The following is a 21,889-nucleotide window of genomic DNA, read 5'->3' on the forward strand; positions in this document are numbered from 1 at the left end:
AGGTAAAAGAGCTTTGAACTTTTTTAATTTAGAATAGGGTAGGGCATTTTTTTATTTTGGGGGTCTTTGTTATTTTATTAGGGGGCTTAGAGTAGGTGTAATTAGTTTAAAATTGTTGTAATATTTTTCTAATGTTTGTAAATCTTTTTTTATTTTTTGTAACTTAGTTCTTTTTTATTTTTTGTACTTTAGTTAGTTTATTTAATTGTATTTATTTGTAGATATTGTATTTAATTAATTTATTGATAGTGTAGTGTTAGGTTTAATTGTAGATTATTGTAGGTATTTTATTTAATTAATTTATTGATCGTGTAGTGTTAGGTTTAATTGTAACTTAGGTTAGGATTTATTTTACAGGTAATTTTGTAATTATTTTAACTATTTTAGCTATTAAATAGTTCTTAACTATTTAATAGCTATTGTACCTGGTTAAAATAATTACAAAGTTGCCTGTAAAATAAATATAAATACTATAATAGCTACAATATAATTATAATTTATATTGTAGCTATATTAGGGTTTATTTTACAGGTAAGTATTTAGCTTTAAATAGGAATAATTTATTTAATAAGAGTTAATTTATTTCGTTAGATTTAAATTATATTTAACTTAGGGGGGTGTTAGTGTTAGGGTTAGACTTAGCTTTAGGGGTTAATACATTTATTACAGTAGCGGCGAGATTCGGTCGGCAGATTAGGGGTTAATAATTGAAGTTAGGTGTCAGCGATGTTAGGGAGGGCAGATTAGGGGTTAATACTATTTATTATAGGGTTATTGAGGCGGAAGTGAGGCGGATTAGGGGTTAATAACTTTATTATAGTAGCGGTGCGGTCCACCCGGCAGATTTGGGGTTAATAAGTGTAGGCAGGTGGAGGCGACGTTGAGGGGGGCAGATTAGGGGTTAATAAATAAAATATAGGGGTCGGCGGTGTTAGGGGCAGCAGATTAGGGGTACATGAGGATAACGTAGGTGGCGGTCGGCAGATTAGGGGTTAAAAAATGTAATCGAGTGGCGGCGATGTGGGGGGACCTCAGTTTAGGGGTACATAGGTAGTTTATGGGTGTTAGTGTACTTTAGAGCACAGTAGTTAAGAGCTTTATAAACCGGCGTTAGCCCAGAAAGCTCTTAACTACTGACTTTTTTCTGCGGCTGGAGTTTTGTCGTTAGATTTCTAACGCTCACTTCAGCCACGACTCTAAATACCGGTGTTAGAAAGATCCCATTGAAAAGATAGGATACACAATTGACGTAAGGGGATCTGCGGTATGGAAAAGTCGCGGCTGAAAAGTGAGCGTTAGACCCTATAATGACTGGCTCAAAATACCAGAGGGCGGTAAAAACCAGCGTTAGGAGCCTCTAACGCTGGTTTTGACGGCTACCGCCCAACTCTAAATCTAGGCCATAGTGTGCCACATCAAGCCACGGGATATTGGGTGTTGCAAAATGTTAATGCAGAGCCATAAACCTTAAATTCAATTTGTTATTAGACTTGCTATTTATATTAGTAAACAGACAAATGTAGATTTGGTAGATTGAACAATATGTAAAACATTACTGAATCTCAAACATACTTTATTTTTTGCTTTTACAATGATCTGCACTCATTTATGTGGCGTTTCCTAAGCCATTTATGGTTGACAGAGAAGTCTGAAAAGTCGATAAATACATGTTCCATCACCAACAGGGCAGATTAATGTGTACATTAATAAACACACATCTAACTGAATTTTTAAAAGTAACTTTGAAGCTTTGACATAATACCAATATCTAGTAACAGTGCATATCTTATGCTTATATTGACTTCCAACATTTGTTTGAGTGCAGACTGCCAAAACAAACTCTGCCACTGTGGTTTAATTCTGTAATGACAGAGCCTTAACCGCCCTGATTAGAGGATTCACCTCTTCTTGTGAGAGCAGAATGTATTACTATGTACTTTTCAAACTGTCAAATTACTATTTTACATCTTTCACAAACTTGTCACTGGGAATTGACTGGAAATAGAAAAGCTGAAATCATTAGAAGTAGCTGGTAATGTACACAATCTGTGCTGCCAATGCTTTCCTCATGTGCCTGGTAGTGTTTGTATAGTACCTGGCAAGCAATCTCACAGATGCAGCAATTCAAGTGCATATTTGTATACTCATACTGCTAAAATTAATCATTTGTCCTAAGACACGTAGGGGCAGATTTATTAACGGCCAAATGCTGCTATATGCAGATGTTTCCGTCTGAGCCTTTGGGCTCTCCGGGAACAGGAGTTAAGAAGCAGCGGTCTTAAGACCGCTGCTCCTTAACTCGCCAGCTACCTCTGAGGCGCAGGACAGCAATCCACCTGATTGCAAACGATCGGGTTGATTGACACCCCCTGCTAGCGGCCAATTGTCTGCAAATCTGCAGGGGGCAGCATTGCACAAGCATTTCACAAGGAATGCTTGTGCATCAACACATGATAAATCGGCCAGACACATAATAAATCGGCCCCCAAGGCTCAAGAGTAAGTTCAGCATCACAGTATACTGCAGAGATTCTTGTTGCATTGCTAACAGTTTAATGTGATGACCTATAGATAAAAATGATTGGCTCAAAATAAGTAAAATGGTGGGTGGAGTTTGGCTATTGAAAAACATTTGCAGCAAACAATATGTTAATGCATTCCGACAATTCACATACTATTTTAATTTATTGCAAGTCTGCAGACAAATCTCATAGTCACTACTGTCCATTTAAACAGACAATTTGAATTGCTAAACATTTTACAGACAGATGGGATGATAGATTTTTTGTTTTAAAAACAAATATCTTAAATAATGAAATGTTTTTGACTATTAACCAGCTAGCAAACAGCACTTTTAATACGGACTGTATAAATAGATACATAAAATTTGCTTCATTGTCCAACCCCTCCTGTTACTGACACTTGTCTTAAGTTCCAGAAAGCAGGAGGTGGAGCAGTGTCTCAATTAGGTCAAATGCAACAGCGAGCTCTACTAATTACTTTTCATGGCCTACCTGCGTTATGGTATTACCTCCCTAAACTGACATTCAAGAACCTTGAGGATTAATTACTAATAATGAAGCTTGATTCTGCAATGCACTGCTAAACCTAACTACTGTTTGCAAAAATGAGTCTGACCTTTTCTGCACTGCAGGCTATGGAATTTCTCCTGCAAGATTATTGTTGGCAGAGTAGCCTTACTTCCTTCTCCCACTGTGACAACACTATGCATTAAAAGCTGCAGCAGTATCGCTCGCGTGGATGCATATTTTATGACATATGCAGTCATATTAGCTTTGCAGACTTACAAGATTATTTATATAACTATGAGTGTTTAAAATTTATATTTAAAAATACATGCATTTTATTTCATGTTACCAGTAGTGACAAATCCCAAGGAATTAATGTGTCAGCTATATTTATATAGTTTGTCTTCTGTTACAATAAAAATAGCAAATGTTTCCATTATTACAATATCCACACTTTTTTTCAAACACTTACGGCTAGATTACGAGTTGTGCGTTAGGGTAAAAAAGCAGCGTTAAGAGGTCCTAACGCTGCTTTTTTACGCCCGCTGGTATTACGAGTCTTACAGGTTTAGGGGCACCGCACACTTCTTTGGCCTTACCGCAAAACAACTTACGTAAACTTCGTAAAGTCTTTTTTCTATGGGACTTCCATAGCGCCGGTATTACGAGTCTGTCCTGGGTGGCCAAAAAGTGAGCGGTACACCCTACCCCGTCAAGAGTCCTAACGCATTTAAAAGTCAGTAGTTAAGAGTTTTATGGTACAACGCCATAACATAAAACTCATAAGTTAAGTGCTAAAAAGTACACTAACACTATAAAAAAAATTTAACCCCTAATCTGGTGCTCCGGACACCGCCGCCACCTACATTATATTTATGAACCCCTAATCTGCTGCCCCCAACATCGCCGACACCTACATTATATTTATTAACCCCTAATATGCCGCCCCCAACGTCGCCGCCACTATATTAAAGTTATTAACCCCTAAACCTAAGTCTAACCCTAAACCTAACACCCCCTAACTTAAATATAATTTAAATAAATCTAAATAAATATTCTTATAATTAACTAAATAATTCCTATTTAAAACTAAATACTTACCAATAAAATAAACCCTAAGCTAGCTACAATATAACTAATAGTTACATTGTAGCTAGCTTAGGGTTTATTTTTATTTTACAGGCAAGTTTGTATTTATTTTAACTAGGTAGAATAGTTACTAAATAGTTATTAACTATTTAATAACTACCTAGCTAAAATAAATACAAATTGGCCTGTAAAATAAAACCTAACCTAAGCTACACTAACACCTAACACTACACTATAATTAAATAAATTAACTAAATTAAATTAAATTAGCTAAAGTACAAAAAAAAACCCACTAAATTACAGAAAATAATAAACAAATTACAGATGTGTAAACTAATTACACCTAATCTAATAGCCCTATTAAAATAAAAAAATCCCCCCAAAATAAAAAAACCCTAGCCTAAACTAAACTACCAATAGCCCTTAAAATGGCCTTTTGCGGTGCATTGCCCAAAAGTAATCAGCTCTTTTACCTGTAAAAAAAATACAAACAACCCCCAACAGTAAAACCCATCACCCACACAACCATCCCCCCAAATAAAATACTATCTAAAAAAACCTAAGCTCCCCATTGCCCTGAAAAGGGTACTTGGATGGGCATTGCCCTTAAAAGGGCAGTTAGCTATTTTGCTGCCCAAACCCTAACCTAAAAATAAAACCCACCCAATACACCCTTAAAAAAAAACTAACACTAACCCCCTGAAGATCGACCTACCAAGTCGGGCCGAAGTCCTCAACGAAGCCAGGAGAAGTCTCATCCAAGCCGGCAGAAGTAGTCCTCCAGACGGGCAGAAGTCTTCACCCAGACGGCATCTTGCATCTTCATCTATCCGGCGTGGAGCGGGTCCATCTTCAAGACATCCGACGCGGAGCATCCTCTTCATCCGACGACTAAAGCTGAATGAAGGTACCTTTTAAGTGACGTCATCCAAGATGGCGTCCCTTAGATTCCGATTGGCTGATAGAATTCTATCAGCCAATCGGAATTAAGGTAGAAAAAATCCTATTGGCTGATGCAATCAGACAATAGGATTGAAGTTCAATCCTATTGGCTGAACCAATCAGCCAATAGGATTGAGCTTGCATTCTATTATTTTTTCCAATCAGCTGGCTCTCCCCGTTGATTCCTATGGGGAAATCGTGCAAGACCACGTACGACCAGCTCACCGCTGACTTAAGCAGCGCTGGTATTGGAGTGTGGTTAATGAGCAAAATTTTGCTCAACGCTCACTTCTTGTCTTTTAATGACGGGTTTGTAAAAACTTGTAATACCAGCGCTGTAAGTAAGTGAGCGATGAGACAAAACTGCTCGTTAGCACCGCACAGCCTCTAACGCAAAACTCGTAATCTAGGCCATATTTTGTACAATAAAATGGATTTTTTTTAAAAAAAATTTTGGCTTGACATCTAGTAGTTGTACTAGGTGTAACCTGTGTCAGCTAGATATTATATAAAAGTATTGTGACTAAAAAAAACAAACATGTTAATGCATTGATTAAGTGCTCTAATTTGTTAAATTCTATTTGTACATAAATGTTAATTTGCAACCTTTTCAAAAGTTAACTTTGTAAGCAAGGAGTGGGTCCTGAAAAGGACACAGCCAGTGATTGGTGGCCACGTGAGTTAGCTGTTCCTAATTGGCTCACCAGTCAGGAGCAGCAAGGCATTGTGGCTCCAGAATGGGAGTTTAACTATACGTTCAACACTATGGGGCTGAATTATCAAGCTCTGAATGGAGCCTGATGCCCCTGTTTCCGCACGAGCCTTCAGGCTCGCCGGAAACAGCAGTTATGAAGCAGCGGTCTTTAGACCACTGCTCCCTAACTGGACCTCCTGCTCTGAGGCTGCGGACATCAATCTGCCCGATCCTATACGATCAGGCTGATTGACACCCCCTGCTAGCGGCTGATTGGCTGTGAATCTGCAGCTGGCGGCATTGCACACGTAGTTCACATGAACTGCTTGTTCAATGATAAATGCCGACAACGTATGCTGTCGGCATTCATAGATGTCTGTCAGAAATGATCCGCTGAGCGGATCATGTAAGACAGACCGATGATAAATCGGCCCCTTTGTGTTAAACACAAATGAACCAACGAGTGTGTAGTAAATTAGATCATTTTATTGCTGCCTTAACATGTTTCTTTAAATAGAGGTTTATACTTCAAAACATCTTGGATTTAGAGCTAGATTTATCAAGCTGAGGCGGACAGGGGCGGAATTTACTATTGCACACGAGCGCTATTTTGCGATTGTGTGCAATCCCGCCCTCTGTCCACGCACAGCCAATCACGCACGGGCAGGAGCTGTCAATTTTCCCAGTCGGACTAGCCCGCAGAGATTGAATTTCGCCACCTTAGAGGTGGTAAAAGTTTAGGAAAGCAGCGGTCTAATGACCGCTGCTTGTTAAATACGGTGAGCAGGTTCTCTTGTGAGAACCTGCATCCGTAGGGGCTCAAAGGCTGGCGAAAGCCTTTGATAAATCGACCTCTTACTCTTAAAGGGACATGAAACTCACATTTTTTCTTTCATGATTTAGAAAGAACATGTTTTAAACAACTTTCCAATTTACTTCTATTATCTAATTTGCTATAGTCTCTTGATATCCAATATAATCTGTCAAAATAATAGAAATAAGGGGGCAGTCTGCAGAAGCTTAGATATAAGGTAATCACAGAGGTAAAAAGTATATTAATATAACTGTGTTGTTTATGCAAAACTGTGGATTGCTTAATAAAGGGATAATCTATTTTTTTAAACAATGACATTTTTGGAGTAGACTGTCCCTTTAAGACAAGTGTTAGAGCAATAAGGTATCAAAGGTTTTAAAGATTTAAAAAAAAAAAAAAAAAATTGTTAGTGAACATGGCTAATCACACATTATTCTTCATGCTTATTGGTCAAAGCATAAGGCCTGTACCCTGCAACTGAACAAAGGTAACCAAACCCCATGAATAAAAATGTTGTGTAATGTTCCCTGTCATGATTTCAAATATATATATATATATACAGTATCTCACAAAAGTGAGTACACCCTTCACATTTTTGTAAATATTTTATTATATTTTTTCATGTGACAACACTGAAGAAATGACACTTTGCTGCAATGTAAAATAGTAAGTGTACAGCCTGTATAACAGTGTAAATTTGCTGTCCCCTCAAAATAACTCAACACACAGCCATTAATGTCTAAACCGTTGGCAACAAAAGAGGGTGTAAGTGGGCCCAATTAGCCATTTTCCCTCCTCAGTGTCATGTTACTGACTATCTGGTGATCTAAAAACATTAATAGGGCAGGCTTACCACATTAATGGTTGTGGTTTAATTTCTAGTATATGAGGTTTTATTGACACACAGATTTGTCTGCTGCACATCCATAATGTGAATTTCTCGTTCCACCACATCCCAAAGGTTTTCTTTTGGATTGAGATCTGGTAACTGTGGAGGTTATTGGAGTACAGTGAACTCATTGTCATGTTCAAGAAACCAGTTTGAGATGATTTGAGCTTTGAGACATGGTGCATTATCCTGCTGGAAGTAGTCATCAGAAGATGGGTACACTGTAGTCATAAAGGGATGGACATGGTCGGCAACAATACTCAAGTAGGCAGTGGCGTTTAAACAATGCTCAATTGGTACTAAGGGGCCCAAAGTGTGCCAAGAAAATATCCCCCACACCATTACACCACCAGCCTGAACCGTTTATACAAGGCAGGATGGATCCATGCTTTCATGTTGTTTTCTGCCAAATTCTGACCCTACCATCTGAATGTCACAGCTAAAATCGAGATTCATCAGACCAGGCTTTTTTCTAATCTTTTATTGACCAATTTTGCTGAGCCTGTGCGAATTGTAGCCTCAGTTTCCTGTTCTTAGCTGACAGGAGTGGCACCCGGTGTGGTCTTCTGCTGCTGTAGCCCATCTGTTTCAAGGTTCGACGTTGTTCGTTTAGAGATGGTATTCTGCATACCTTGGTTGTAACGAGTGGTTATTTGAATTACTGTTGCCTTTCTATCATCTCAAACCAGTCTGCCCATTCTCCTCTGACATCAACTAGGCATTTTCATCCACACAATTGCCGCTCACTGGATTATTTTTTTTGGGACCATTCTCTGTAAACCCTAATGATGGGTGTGCCTGAAAATCCCAGTAGATCAGCAGTTTTTGAAATGCTCAGACCAGCCTGTCTGGCACCAACAACCATGCCACTTTCAAAGTCACTTAAATCCCCTTTCTTCCCCATTCTGATGCTGGGTTTGAACATCAGCAAGTTGTCTTCACCATGTCTAGATGCCTAAATTTATTGAGTTGCTGCCATGTGATTGGCTGATTAATTTGTGTTACCAGGCAATTGAACAGGTGTACCTAATAAAATGGCCGGTGAGTGTATATTCTTATGGCCCTTCTGTATTTTGAAGACTTTTCATGGGCATTGTAAACTTGTATTTTATTTCTGCATTTGCAAATCCCATATTCTGTTAGTTAAAAACATTTAATTTAAAGTATTAACTTATAGTTAGTAAATATAAAATATCCTTTTTTTAGATAACAAAATATATTTGAAATATTTTCATATCTATAACTTTTGTCTTTTTCATAATAATTCCTAAGGTATGATATTGAAATTCTGCAGTTTAAAGGAAGTAAATTTGTCTTCTCACTTTTTGTAGTAGTCATGCTCCTAAAATTTAACATTTTAAATCTCTCCATTCTCTAAGAGTGTTTGTGAGGAGAGCTCTGATCAGTGTGCGCTACATGTGCGTTAGTCTGAGAGATGAATATGATGTGTACTTGATATGCATTCCTTTTTCACACTGTTTCCATGGTAACCAACCACTCATCTTCAGGTGAGAGTGACAAAACATACACTAGAGGCAATATAAATCAGTTATGCATGTTTTAGTAATCAGAAATCACAAAACCATATTTACCTAAAAGCCTCCCTGAAGTCTAATATATACAGACAGAGCAGATGTCAGAAGTAAATAGAATATTTTCCATACTTGTGTCTCTATAGAGTGAAGCAGTTTTAAGCCAACCATCCAACATAGAAGTCAAAAAGACCCTGTCTGAATCTGCAGTCTATTGTGACCACTACTTAGGAAAAAATAAACTTCAGCTGCATGTTTTGGCTGCAGCTCTCTGTGAGATGAGGTGCCATTAGCATGATTCACATAGTCAGACATATGTCTAAACCAAGGACTGTTGATCCAAGTCTGTCTGAAGTTTTGCTAGTACTGTAATCTCCTAACACACCCCACTGCACAGCAGGTGCAAAGATATGACAAGACTTTATACTCTCAGATGTTAAGAATGAAAATATAGAGAACAAAGAACATCCCAACTGGCATAGATCACAAATTAAAGGGACGTTAGACACTTGTCTAATTACACATCATTTTTATTAATTAAAGAATATTTTTGAAAGCAAAAGATAGAGAAATATAATTTTTGTTAGCATGTAAGTCAACTACATGTATTGTAGATCATCTTGGGCTGCAACTTCTGCCCTTTAATCATTTGTGTAACTGATTTTTTTATTTATTATTTTGTTACTCAAATAATGCACAGAATATCATAGTGCTGTGGAATATGTTGACACATTGTAAATTCATGGAGTTATTAATTAAAGGGATAGTCTAGTCAAAATTAAACTTTAATGATTTAGATAGAGCATGTCATTTTAAGCAACTTTCTAATTTACTCCTATTATCAATTTTTCTTCATTCTCTTGGTATCTTTATTTGAATGTAAGCCTAGGAGCCGGCCCATTTTTGGTTCAGCACCTGGGTAGTGCTTGCTGATTGGTGGCTACATTTAGACACCAATCAGAAAGTGCTACCCAGGTGCTGAACCAAAAATGGGCCGACTCTTATTCTTACATTTAGCTTTTTCAAATAAAGATACCAAAAAAAAACAAAGAAAAATTGAGAATAGGAGTAAATTAGAAAGTTGCTTCAAATTGTCTGCTCTATCTGAATTATGAAAGTTTAATTCTGACAAGACTATTCTTTTATAATAATACTGCAATACAGCAAAATCACTGCCTGAACACAAAGGCCTATACTCAGTAGGTCAATAACTTTCTTCCAATTGTGTGTACATACACTGTATCATTCCTTTGAGTTATTTCACTGTAGTGTAGTAATCTCTAATTTGTGGCGCACAGCACATATATTCTATATACTGTACAAATAATGGATACATAACATATGTGTAAGAACTGGTGGATTTCATCACCTTATGTCTTTTAATTTTAATTATTATTATTATTTTTTATTTTTTTTAAATCCATCATCAAAATGAATAAATATTTGCCACACTAATTCATTTGTCCCAAATGAGACCTCAGTCCCACTTTCTATATACAAATAACCACAGATAAGAACCATTTTTTTGGTAGCAAAATTTAATGACAGGTTATTTTTACGAAGAAATAATGTGATAACTCTATTTTTAAATGCAAATGCACAAGAGTATAATCTAAAATCTAATCTCCTTTACTGTGTCCATTTGACATGTAGATCATCTTGCATAACGCACCTTTCTGCAATCAACACTGTAGCAGGGTTTTAGCTGATTGAGCTGTGCTCATTATACCAACAGTCTAATTACTGTGACATGAAAGGTAATACCGCAGAAAGTAGCATATAGTGCTCGATGAAGACCAGGGTTGCTACCAATACACTCAAAGTCTTGAAAACACTGTTATGGTCCACAGCACTGTTATAAAATATCCTTTATTGGCACAACAATAAAACGAACCAGCGACGTTTCGGGGTATTCCCCTTAATCATACAACAGTCTAATTAATGATAGAAAATGTATCAAAATGTACTGTGTTCCACAATTTATGGGGCCGCCCTGAAATTGAGACATTAGTCCTGTCCTCCTGTTTTTACAAATATTTTAAAAGCTTAAAGGGACACTGAACCCAAATGTTTTCTATTGTGATTCAGATAGAGCATGCAATTTTAAGCAACTTTCTAATTTACTCCTATTAGCAAATTCTTTTCATTCTCTTGGTATCTTTATTTGAAAGGCAAGAATGTAAGTTTAGATGCCGGCCCTTTTTTGTGTTGTTCTTGCTGATTGGTGGGTAAATTCACCTACCAATAAACAAGTGCTTTCCATGGTACTGAACCAAAAAATAGCTTAGATTACTTCTTTTTCAAATAAAGAAAGCAAGAGAACAAAGAAAAATTGATAATAGGAGTAAACTAGAAAGTTGTTTAAAATTGCATGCTCTATCTGAATCACAAAAGAAAAAAATTGGGTTCAGTGTCCCGTTAATTTGACACTCTTTAGAGGAGTACAGTTTGCAGTGATCTCAGCCTCGCCTTCCTAAAACACAATGCAACACTGTATACAATGCTGAGATGTATGTACAAAACATGACAACTTTTTACAGAGATGGAAGTTCTTTTTTGTTTAGCTATGTGTAGCACTCTGTAGCAATAATTTCTTTTTTTTTTTACACTAATGTAATTCCAAAACTGTATGACTTTCTCAAGGAAACACTTAGGTAGCAGCCAAACTGAATGAGTGGCATCAGCAGTGACTGAGCATGTGCTGGATCCAGCCTTGTCCCTCTGTGTCCTACCAGTAGGCCCTATGGAATTTCAATAGCGTGAAAATGATGATTTATTGCTACAGAGATAAGGACATGGAAAAAACGTTAGATATACCTGTAAACACAACCCCTGTTTCTACATAATAATGTTTAAGAAGATTATCACTGCCCTGATTTTCTCTGTTTCATGGTTATGTTTTTCGTCTGCTGTCCTTTTTCTAGCTTACTCCCAATAAATCCAGTTTTGAACAAAAAAAAAAGGCCCCAAGCATTCAAATTCTGTTAAGAGTCTTCATATTCCACAAGGTAAACGGTTTTCATTAAAGTGATGTGAAAAATTACTTGGTGTAGACACATGGATAGAAATCATTGTTTTGTATCCAATTGGCAGCGTATAAACTGATCCTCTTAGTTTGTAATTCATATTTTTTTCCATATGGTTTTATTTACAGAGTACTCTTATTTTAAATGTTTTAATAACTATGAAATGATCACTAAATTTGCTGATAAAATATGGTGACGGGAAGTCAACTTCATAGCTTCATTCAGCAACATCTTACATGAAATAACAGCAGATATTCTGTATCAATGTAAAATAACAGCATCATATCATGCGGCTGTTTACACCAGATCATGTTATCCCCTCAGTAATGTTTCAGCACATTTATAATTTATAGTTCAGGCAGTTTCTTTTCTATAAGACACATCTGCCATACATTCCAATGGTCTTATCCTAGAACTCTATGCTTATTTATCTGTGCAATCTGCTTTTTTTTTTTTTTTTTGTCATCCACAGATTTTATTAACTTTAATTGATATTTTATAATAACAATATATGTTCTGATATGTGATGACATTTGTTTGGGACCTTTTCTACATAGATGGATAGATAGATAGATTGATTGATAGACAGACATGCAGATATATAGAAATATTTTTTCCGTACAACTACAAATAATTTAAAACCTTTATTTGTGGATACTAAAATACAATTTTATCAAATATACATTGTTCTTTTAGTATTCTTTGTTGAATAATACCCCTAGTTAGACTTAGAAGCAGCTGGTGGATTGTTGGCTGCACATATATACCTGTTGTCATTGGCTCATAAGATGTGTTCAGCTAGCTCTCAGTAGTGCACTGCTGTTGAAGTTGGTTTTAACTATGTGTTAAATCCGATTGCAGGTATTACGCACTTAGTTCTATGAGAGCAGTAGTGCAATGATAAAATTCTCTTACACATAAGAGCATTTTCTTTTTCAGCTTTTATGGCCCTTTATAAGTCTACTTTTCCATACCATAGAGATTGCATGTGGCCTTCCTGAACGGTCTCCAATGACAGAAAGCAGAAAGCTTTAGGAATGCCCAGAGGTTTCAGAAGAAAGATGTTTAGTCTTTTTATAATTATCTGCTGCATATACTGTGCTAATGAGCGAGATCAGATGCAAACAAGTCATACATCAAATTAGTAAGTGCTGACAGGTTGCTCAGTCACTGTTCTATGTTTTTGCTACTCTTGCAATAGATTTCCTCCTGTTTTCCTTAACATACTTCCCGGACAGGAATGCACACTCTATGCGTGAGAGCTTATGCATTATAAATAGATTTTGATGGTAGATAAGAACCAAAACACCAACTAATTCTGCCAATATTTTCTTCTGATGGTTAAAGGGACAGTATACATAGGGTGACCATATTGCCGCTTTAAAAAGGAACATATATGAAAAATACATATGTCAGAGCTTTTTTTTAGGGCTGTTTAAAGAAATGTTTTGTATAAGAACTCTGACATATGTATTTTTCATGTGTGTCCCTTTTTAAAGCGGCAATATGGTCACCCTAAGTATACACCAATTTTCATATAACTGCATACTGATGTAAAAAATCCAGTAGAAAATTGTCTAAAAACTTACTTAGAAGCTCCCAGTTTAGCTCTGTTGAAAAGGTTAACTGGAACACCCACTGAAATTGGTTCTATAGAAAAAAAAAACAGACCTATAGCAAAAAAAACAAACTCCCCCCCCCCATTCTTCTGCATATGAAAAGACCCTTTACACAAAAGGTTGCAAGCTGGAGTAGGTATACATCTTTATTCTACTAAAACTTTGGGGCTTAGTTAAGAGTCTGAAAATCCATGCAATGTTATTTAAAAATAAGCGTAATTACACTTTAAAAAAAAAAAAAAAAAATCTGTATAGGCTACATAAATGGATCATCTACAAAACATTTATTCAAGGAAAAATCTAGTATATAATGTCCCTTTAAGGGAAAGATAAAGCAACACTAATTAAAAAATGGCATGCTCTAGTTTGGTGATAAATGTCATCTTTGCATTACTGACCCTATTCTGGCAAATGGGTTAAACACCTAAGTAAAGTCCAGTGGGTTAAACTCCTAAATAAAGCTCAGCTTGAGAACCTTAAAGGGACTTTTTACCCTAAAATTGTCTCCCCTTTAAAGGGGCGGTAAAGTCAAAATTAAACTTTCATGATTCAGATAGATCACCTGATTTAAAACAACTTTCTAATTTACTTCTGTTATCAAATTTGCTTTGAACTCTTAAAAGCAAGTAAAGCTAGGCTGATAAGAGCTCAGGGGCTCCATTTATGAAGCAGTGGATGGTGCTTCGGAGGCTCGCCTAAAATGTAAATTAAGAAGCAGCTCCATAACCTGTTTGACACCTTTTAGGTGGTGGATTGAAATCATCCCTATGCGATGATTGACAGCCCCTGCTAGCGGCCGATTGGCCCTTAGTGAGCAGAGGGCGGCATTGCACAAGCATTTCACTAGAAATGCTTGTGCAATGATAAATGCTAACAGCGTATGCTGTCTGCATTTAGCGATGTTGAGCTGACATGATTTGCTATAGCAGTCTATGACAGCAGTGTTTGGAACTATATTTGTTATAATAAAAGTTACAAACACAGCTGATAAATGGCTAGAGGCATGTGCAAACTCCTGAGTTCACCTAAGATTACTCTTTTACAAAGGATACCAAGAAAAATAAGTAAAATGTATAACAGAAGTAAATTGGAATGCTGTATAAAATGTCATGCTCTATCTAATTATTTGAAGTTTAATTTTGACTTTACTGTCCCTTTAATGCGTTTCCAATGGTCTATTTTACCTAATGGAGTGTGTTTAATTGTTTCCAAACAGCTCCTTTATTTTGATTTTACCTGTAGAATCCACCACCTGACTAAAAATATAAATGCAGAGTGAATTGCCTAACTAATCTCCCAGGGGGGTAGGAGAAAGAGAGAGATTATTGTATTTGAAATAGCTAGTTGTGCTCAATATACCGCCCTGCCATAATTAGCATTTCAAAACCTAACTATCAGACTGTGTGTTTAGACACAGATAACATTAGCAGGTTTGCTTTACATGCAGACTCAGCCCATGTATATGGACATATCCTTGAGAACAACAGGTGATGTTTTTCATGAGCAAAAATAGTTATTTAAAATATAAAAATAATTACAAAATAACAATTTCCCATTCATCTAATAATCTGCAGTAGGTATAACAAGTAATTTGGAACACATTTAAATCAATTTTATAGTACACTGTCCCTTTAAATCAGTGCGGCCAGTAATTGGTAGCTACATGCAGCTGCAGCTCCTCATTGGCTCGTCCTGATCAGAAGCTGCAATGCTTGTCACTCCTAAGTGATACCTTTGTATTCAACCCCTTTTCTTCCTCTCCCTCTCTTACTACTTTTAATTTCTAAAAACACTCAGGTGACGATCAAAGGTCTAATATTTAGAGGTTTTATTTGGTAGTAATTTTAAAAGGTGCTTAGGGGACGATTATCTAAAGCTCACTAGGTCAGACGTGGTTGTCCTGGTGTAATTATCTTAAAAAAATGGAGGGAAAAGTCATTGTGTAGGGTGAAGTTATATAAATCCCATTACGCTGCTTTCTGCGTATAGCATCGTACAATTGCTTATATTTTCGTATGCATGTGTTTTTCTATTAGGGTATTAAGTATTTTGAGACCTTTTCATTTGCAAGAAAAAACTGTGTAGGGCAGTAATGTTTGGAGAATTACTCTGGGATTAGAGAAAATTTCCTATACGCGTATGGAATGCTCATGGTCAGCCCATTTTACAAAAAAAAAAAACAATAACGTTTTGTATTTTTTACTTATATGTACAAGTTTGTATGTGGTTTTCCACAACCAGTGTATAAGATTTACGCTGTATATATATGATTTATTCCAGAGTAATTTACATAGAAAATATTACGTTTTTGATAAAATACAATTTTTGGTGAACAATTTTGTTTTAATTTTTGATCATGTACCTTAACAATACAATTTCCCCCCCAAAAAAATTGAATAACACTAAAATTGAAAGTCCCCTATATTGGGCATAATAGTGAGGGTGAAACCTGACCCTCTCCTCTAAAAACCCAATCCATACAGTATACCATAATTCCGGACCCCCTGTGCAGCAAAAACCTGCCAACATGTGCCCAAAATGTCACTGTGCACAAACAGTCACCAAGTACTGAAAATACTGAAAGTGAGTGTAATAAAGTTGGATCCAGAAATACAGCCCAAATGTACTTACTAAGCACCTGTCTGTAGTCCTTGTACTCCTCTCTTCCACCATGTCCTTCTGTAAAACAAAAAATAAGTGGTGTAGATTGAGACCCAATACTATTTCTAACAGCAAACAGGTCTCTAGCAGAGAAGTTAATTAATCTGGCCAAAGCAGGAGGAGGCATGAGAACTTCCCAGCGATACCTGTGACTGTTGCAGTGCACAGTACTTTACTTAAAGGGCCACTGTAAGTAAATATTTTCTATGCCTGTTACTAACTAACTACCCCAAATACGCTTTTTATCAATAGCATTTCATTAACATATCTCTACCGTATATCAGAAATCTTGTCTGCAAATTTAATTGTTTTCCAAACCCACTCCGTGGGTATCCTTTGCTCTGTACCAATCCGTTTACAATACCTAGGTTTCAAAATGGCGATTTAAACACAAAGTTATTGGTTTAAGTATTTTGAACATGCAGTGCTGAAAATAGTGGGCAGGATAACGTGACATCATCGGCGAATAAAAGATATAACTTTTAGAACGTTATGAAACTTAGTTTTGGAGAAAATATAGGTCAGTAGGTTTTAATTAATATTTATTAACTTTAATATGTTAGTTGTTTAGCTTAACAATTATAACAGAAAGTAATCCTTTAAAGGATTTACATTGCACCAGCCTTAAATGTTATACACTCTCTTCTGGGAACTATCCATTGAGGGTAAAAACGAAAATCTTCTTCTGTGTATACCTCTCTCCTTGTCCTCTCCTTGACAAGGCAAAGAACTACTGGGAGGGAAGGGGAAGTGGGAGGGATTTTTACAGCTCATGTAGGGTGTCTTTACCTCCTTCTGGTGGACAGGTGATGTATTCCCAAGAGTAAGGACTCGTGGACTCTCACTAACATTAGAAAGAAAAATATTTATGTAATTGATTCATAATATACTGTATGACACCAAATAAACCAAATTAACTTTGTCCAACCAAGAAGGAATTAAAAAGTCAGATTAATTTTAAGAAGAATTTGAGTGTTATGCTTTATTTTCTTAATTCTAAAATGGAATAGGTAAAGACCACGGCTTGAGATCCCAGATGAGCTGACCAATCAAGCAACCTATAGGGACATTCTAATGGAAATTACATGCTTATCATTGTCAATGATTGTAGCTCTCAATATTACCTGTACCTATGTGTTTAACCCCATTGTCAGTAAAGCAAAAAAAATTACACACTCCAATAAAATTGTTAAAAATCACCCTATTTGGTGGGGCCCTAGGTGAATACATATGTTGTCTAATGCTTTATCTCAGTCTACACAGAACTGTGATAATGTGAGGATTCATAATAAATAATCTAAGTCCAATGATCTCATCAAATGAAAGTAATAACCCCCTCACTGTTACATGATACATAATCAATACAGAAAAGCTTATCTCTGCAACAGAATTACAAACTGTTCTTTAATGTGCTTTTATGCGAAGAATAATCTGGTGACAAGCATTGCTGGTCAGGATTTACCGGGAATCCAAATCTTGAAAGAGTGCTTAAAATGATGAATGAGCTTTTAAGTACAGACATACTCGGATGCTTTGCTACCCAGGATACCATGATCCAACCTAACGCTACCCACAATAATTCGGCACAGGGCAACAGCATACTACAAGAAACACAACAGCAGATATTGTAATATTAAACAACGCTAATGCATACACATTATCTGTCATTTTCATATACAATCTGTTTGATAGAGGTTTTGTTACTAACACAAACATTATGTCTGAGGATGTAAGCACTTTAATATGTTCAGACAGTGACCTTCTTGACTCCATCCCTTAGCAAGGGTATGAATTCCAGTAACTAATATAATAACAGCCACTACACAACATCCTAAAACATACATATCTTCACTATACAGTATAAGAAATCTCCCATAATCTTTAATACTGTAAAATATAAACCTAAACAGTAGTTTCCAAATGAAAAATGAACAAAAAACATTTTTTTATATCTGAATTAATTTAAAAATAAAGTTCTGCTTGATATAAAAATGTTATGACTATTTTATACAGCCAACTGTCTCTATAAATATCTTGTGATTAATGTAACAGTGTAAACGTTGTCTAGAGTTGTGTAACAATATAAAATGTCTTCTCAATTACTTTTAAAATTGGGTGATTCTATAAATTCTGGGTTCAAGATTTCCAAACATTTAGGAGCTACCTTGCTGAGGGCTGCTGAATAAGTTTTCCAATTTTTATTAATCAGAATAAAAATATATTATTTTAAATAAAAAGTTTAAAATTAGCAGCCGACTATTAAAAATGTATAGAAATGTACAGTTTAACCATAATGATGTAAAAAGTGTGACTGTCACCTATAAATATGAACCTTGATGTTGTGCCAGTGCCTGCTGTCATATTAGGCTTTAACCCTTTAAGGACACAGCTTTCAGTTTGCTCAATTGTTTTATGACGGAAAAATTCTGTCATATGTCCTTAAGAGGTTAATCCCCCAAACCAACCTTTTGTTTGTATTTCCATTTTATAGACACCAGCACTACAGTCTTGATGGCACATGGAAACTATAATTCTCTGCATATTGTGCAACCAGTGGTGGAGATTAATATACTTAGTCTCACATGCTGAGAATTGTAGGCCCCAGATTCCATTAACAGTGCAATGTCAGTAACTTTAGAAAAAAAAAAGACAGCATGCAGATTAATATGCAATATGGCAATGGAGTATTGGGGCAACATCAGGGGTCAATACCCTACTGTGTGAATGCCAATACATGTTTAAAATTGGGGGTGCTTAGGTCTGGTTATTGGATCCCAAGGTTTTTATTCCCTGTTGTATGTAGGTTGTACAGTAGTGATTTAATCCTTTGATCGCCTGTGTGTGTTCTGGGAAATAAAAGGGTTAAATCTCGGTTGCATTGGTTATAGTAGTAATTAATTTACATCACTGCTGAGGAGCCTTGGATTATATTATATACACAAAGAAAGAACATAAATAAATTAGCATAATGGATTTTTTTTAAAGAAATTATAGTAGTATGGGAAGGGGAACTGGGTGTTAGATAGAAATCAAGTACCTCAGTGTTGCCACAGGTCTTTGGTTAGAGAAAAATTATTCTAGATTTAAGTGTAAGGTTAATATTAAGCCTATATTTTACAGGGATGGACTGTAGTTGTAAGTTTCAAGTAAGTGTAGGTTGTAGATAAGCATTAAACATGTAAGAAAATGATTAATTTGGAAAAAAAACTAAACATTTCTTCTACAAACACACATATACACATATATACACACACATATATAAACACACATATACACACAAACACACATATACACATATATACACACACATATATAAACACACATATACACACAAACACACATATACACATATATACAAACACACGTATACACATATATACAAACACACATATACACATATATAAACACACATATACACACAAACACACATATACACATATATACAAACACACGTATACACATATATACAAACACATATATAAACACACATATACACACAAACACACATATACACATATATAAACACACAAACACACACACATATACACACATATATACACATACACACAAACACACATATATACACAAACACACATATATATATATATACATACACACAAACACACATACACATAAACACACATATACACAGAAACGCACATATACACATACAGTATATACACACATATACACATATACACACATACACACATATACACAAACACACACACACACATATATATAAATTGTACATCTATTGCTTAGCATTTAAAAATTATAATAAAGTATTCAAACAATGCATTAAATGACAATTATCAGGTATTAAAGTGCAAGATGTATGAAAAATTTAACCAGTTATAATTATGCGTCTGAAAAATCCATTCCTCTTTCCTTGTCTTGTCATTTTTCTCAAAGCTCTGCAGGTACAGATTTTGACACATTTATAAATCTATTTCCACGCAGCACAATTTATTGAATTTCCTTAGCACCTTATCTCATCTTATCTGTAAATGCAGTTAAAGCCCCATCAAACTACATTAAGGTAAGAGCACTGGATGTCAGCCAATGTAGTGTTAATATACACACAGCCTGCCAATCCACACAGATTAACTGTGCTCCTTCACGCTTGCTCTAATCTCTGGCAAAACCTTCCGTGCTACAGCAGAAAGGACCGTACAATTCACAAGAATTTGATAAAGCAATCAGACCTCAATAATTAAAGGGGCATGGAAGTCAAAATGAAACTTTCATTGTTCAAGTAGAACATGCAATTTTAAGAGACTTCTCAATTTCTTCTATCATCAAATCCATTTTCTTCTCTTGTTATAATTTATTGAAAAGCATACCTAAATAGGAGCAGCAGTGTACTACTGGGAGCTAACAGGTGATAGGAGGTTAGACACATATCCCTTTTGTCATTGGCTCACCATATGTGCTCAGCTAATTCCCAGTAGTAAATTGCTTTCCTGGGGCTGACTTTTACTATGTGTTTAATCCACATTGCAAGGGTTAAACACATAGTTACATGCAAGCAGCAGTGCAATAATAAACTTGCACATCAGAGCATGTTCTTATTGCACTTTTATGAGGAAGAAGCTAAGCTAAATGTCTATAACCACAAAAGTCTAATGAACATGTTCACTAAACATATAGATTATATCTTATTTTTGTTCTGCGCTGGATAACTGAACAGGCGTGACACATGCTACACACAGTCTTGCCAGTTAGTGCAATAAAACTGGTGCCAATAATAATTTATATGCTGTTAACTGTATATCTATAAACATTATGCACACACACCTTTAGAATATAACAGGTACATTAACTCTTTCTTTTACCAATGGTAACATTTCTAATTACCTTTAAGGGACATTAAAGAGACACTTTAGTCAACTTTTTTCTTTGTTTAAACTAAAAGAAGATTTTTCAAAAACAATGGATGTCAACATGCAAAAACATATGTGTACTACTACTGGTCTGTAATTACTGGCTGATCAATGCAATTCATATGGCTCCATTGCTGCTAATGGACACATTTCCCGATACATGTAAACCTAAGTAGTTGTATTCAACATGCCCACATCTTTTTTTCACCTGCCTATTAATGTTTATGGTTGAAACAATAAAGTTAATTTAGAGCACTAGTTTTCAAACCTGTCCTCAGGCCTCCCCAACAGGCCAGGTTTTCAGGATTACATTGGCTGAGAGCAGGTAAAATAACCATGTGTACTAATCAGCTGATTATTTCACCTGTGCTCTAGTTTAGACATCCTCAAAATGGGGCCTGTTAGGGAGGGCTGATGACAGGTTTGAAAACCAGTGATTTAGAGCAACCATGAGCTAAAAATTTTTAAAGTCTTCACAATGACTTCCCACTATGCACGTAGTCCCTTTGCTAAACAGAAAAGTTCACAGTTATAAGAGCATTAATGTTTAAAAGGTTAAACTTCTACCACACTACAGTCATTTATTGAAAAAGTTCTTCTTTAAAATTCATTATTCTGTGATGAATTTGCCACTGAGAAATCACCATAAAATAGGACATCATTATACCTTCATTTACAAATGTATTTTCATGCATTGACCTGCTTGCAA

The 21,889-nt window shown here is 35.8% G+C and overlaps 1 protein-coding gene across 2 annotated transcripts in view; it reads right to left on the bottom strand.

Moving 5' to 3' along the window:
• SH3RF3 (SH3 domain containing ring finger 3) overlaps positions 1–21,889 on the bottom strand; it is an 899,869-nt gene that overhangs the window by 672,075 nt on the left and 205,905 nt on the right. Inside the window, exon 2 of one of the 2 annotated variants that reach the window (XM_053707609.1) lies at positions 16,265–16,312. The exons of the other annotated variant lie outside the window; for it this stretch is intronic. Coding sequence (XP_053563584.1) covers positions 16,265–16,312 — 48 coding nt within the window. The remainder of the gene's footprint in view (positions 1–16,264; positions 16,313–21,889) is intronic. 2 annotated transcript variants of the gene reach the window in all.

Source organism: Bombina bombina, chromosome 3 (genome assembly GCF_027579735.1).
Source record: "Bombina bombina isolate aBomBom1 chromosome 3, aBomBom1.pri, whole genome shotgun sequence".
NCBI classification, from domain to species: domain Eukaryota; kingdom Metazoa; phylum Chordata; class Amphibia; order Anura; family Bombinatoridae; genus Bombina; species Bombina bombina.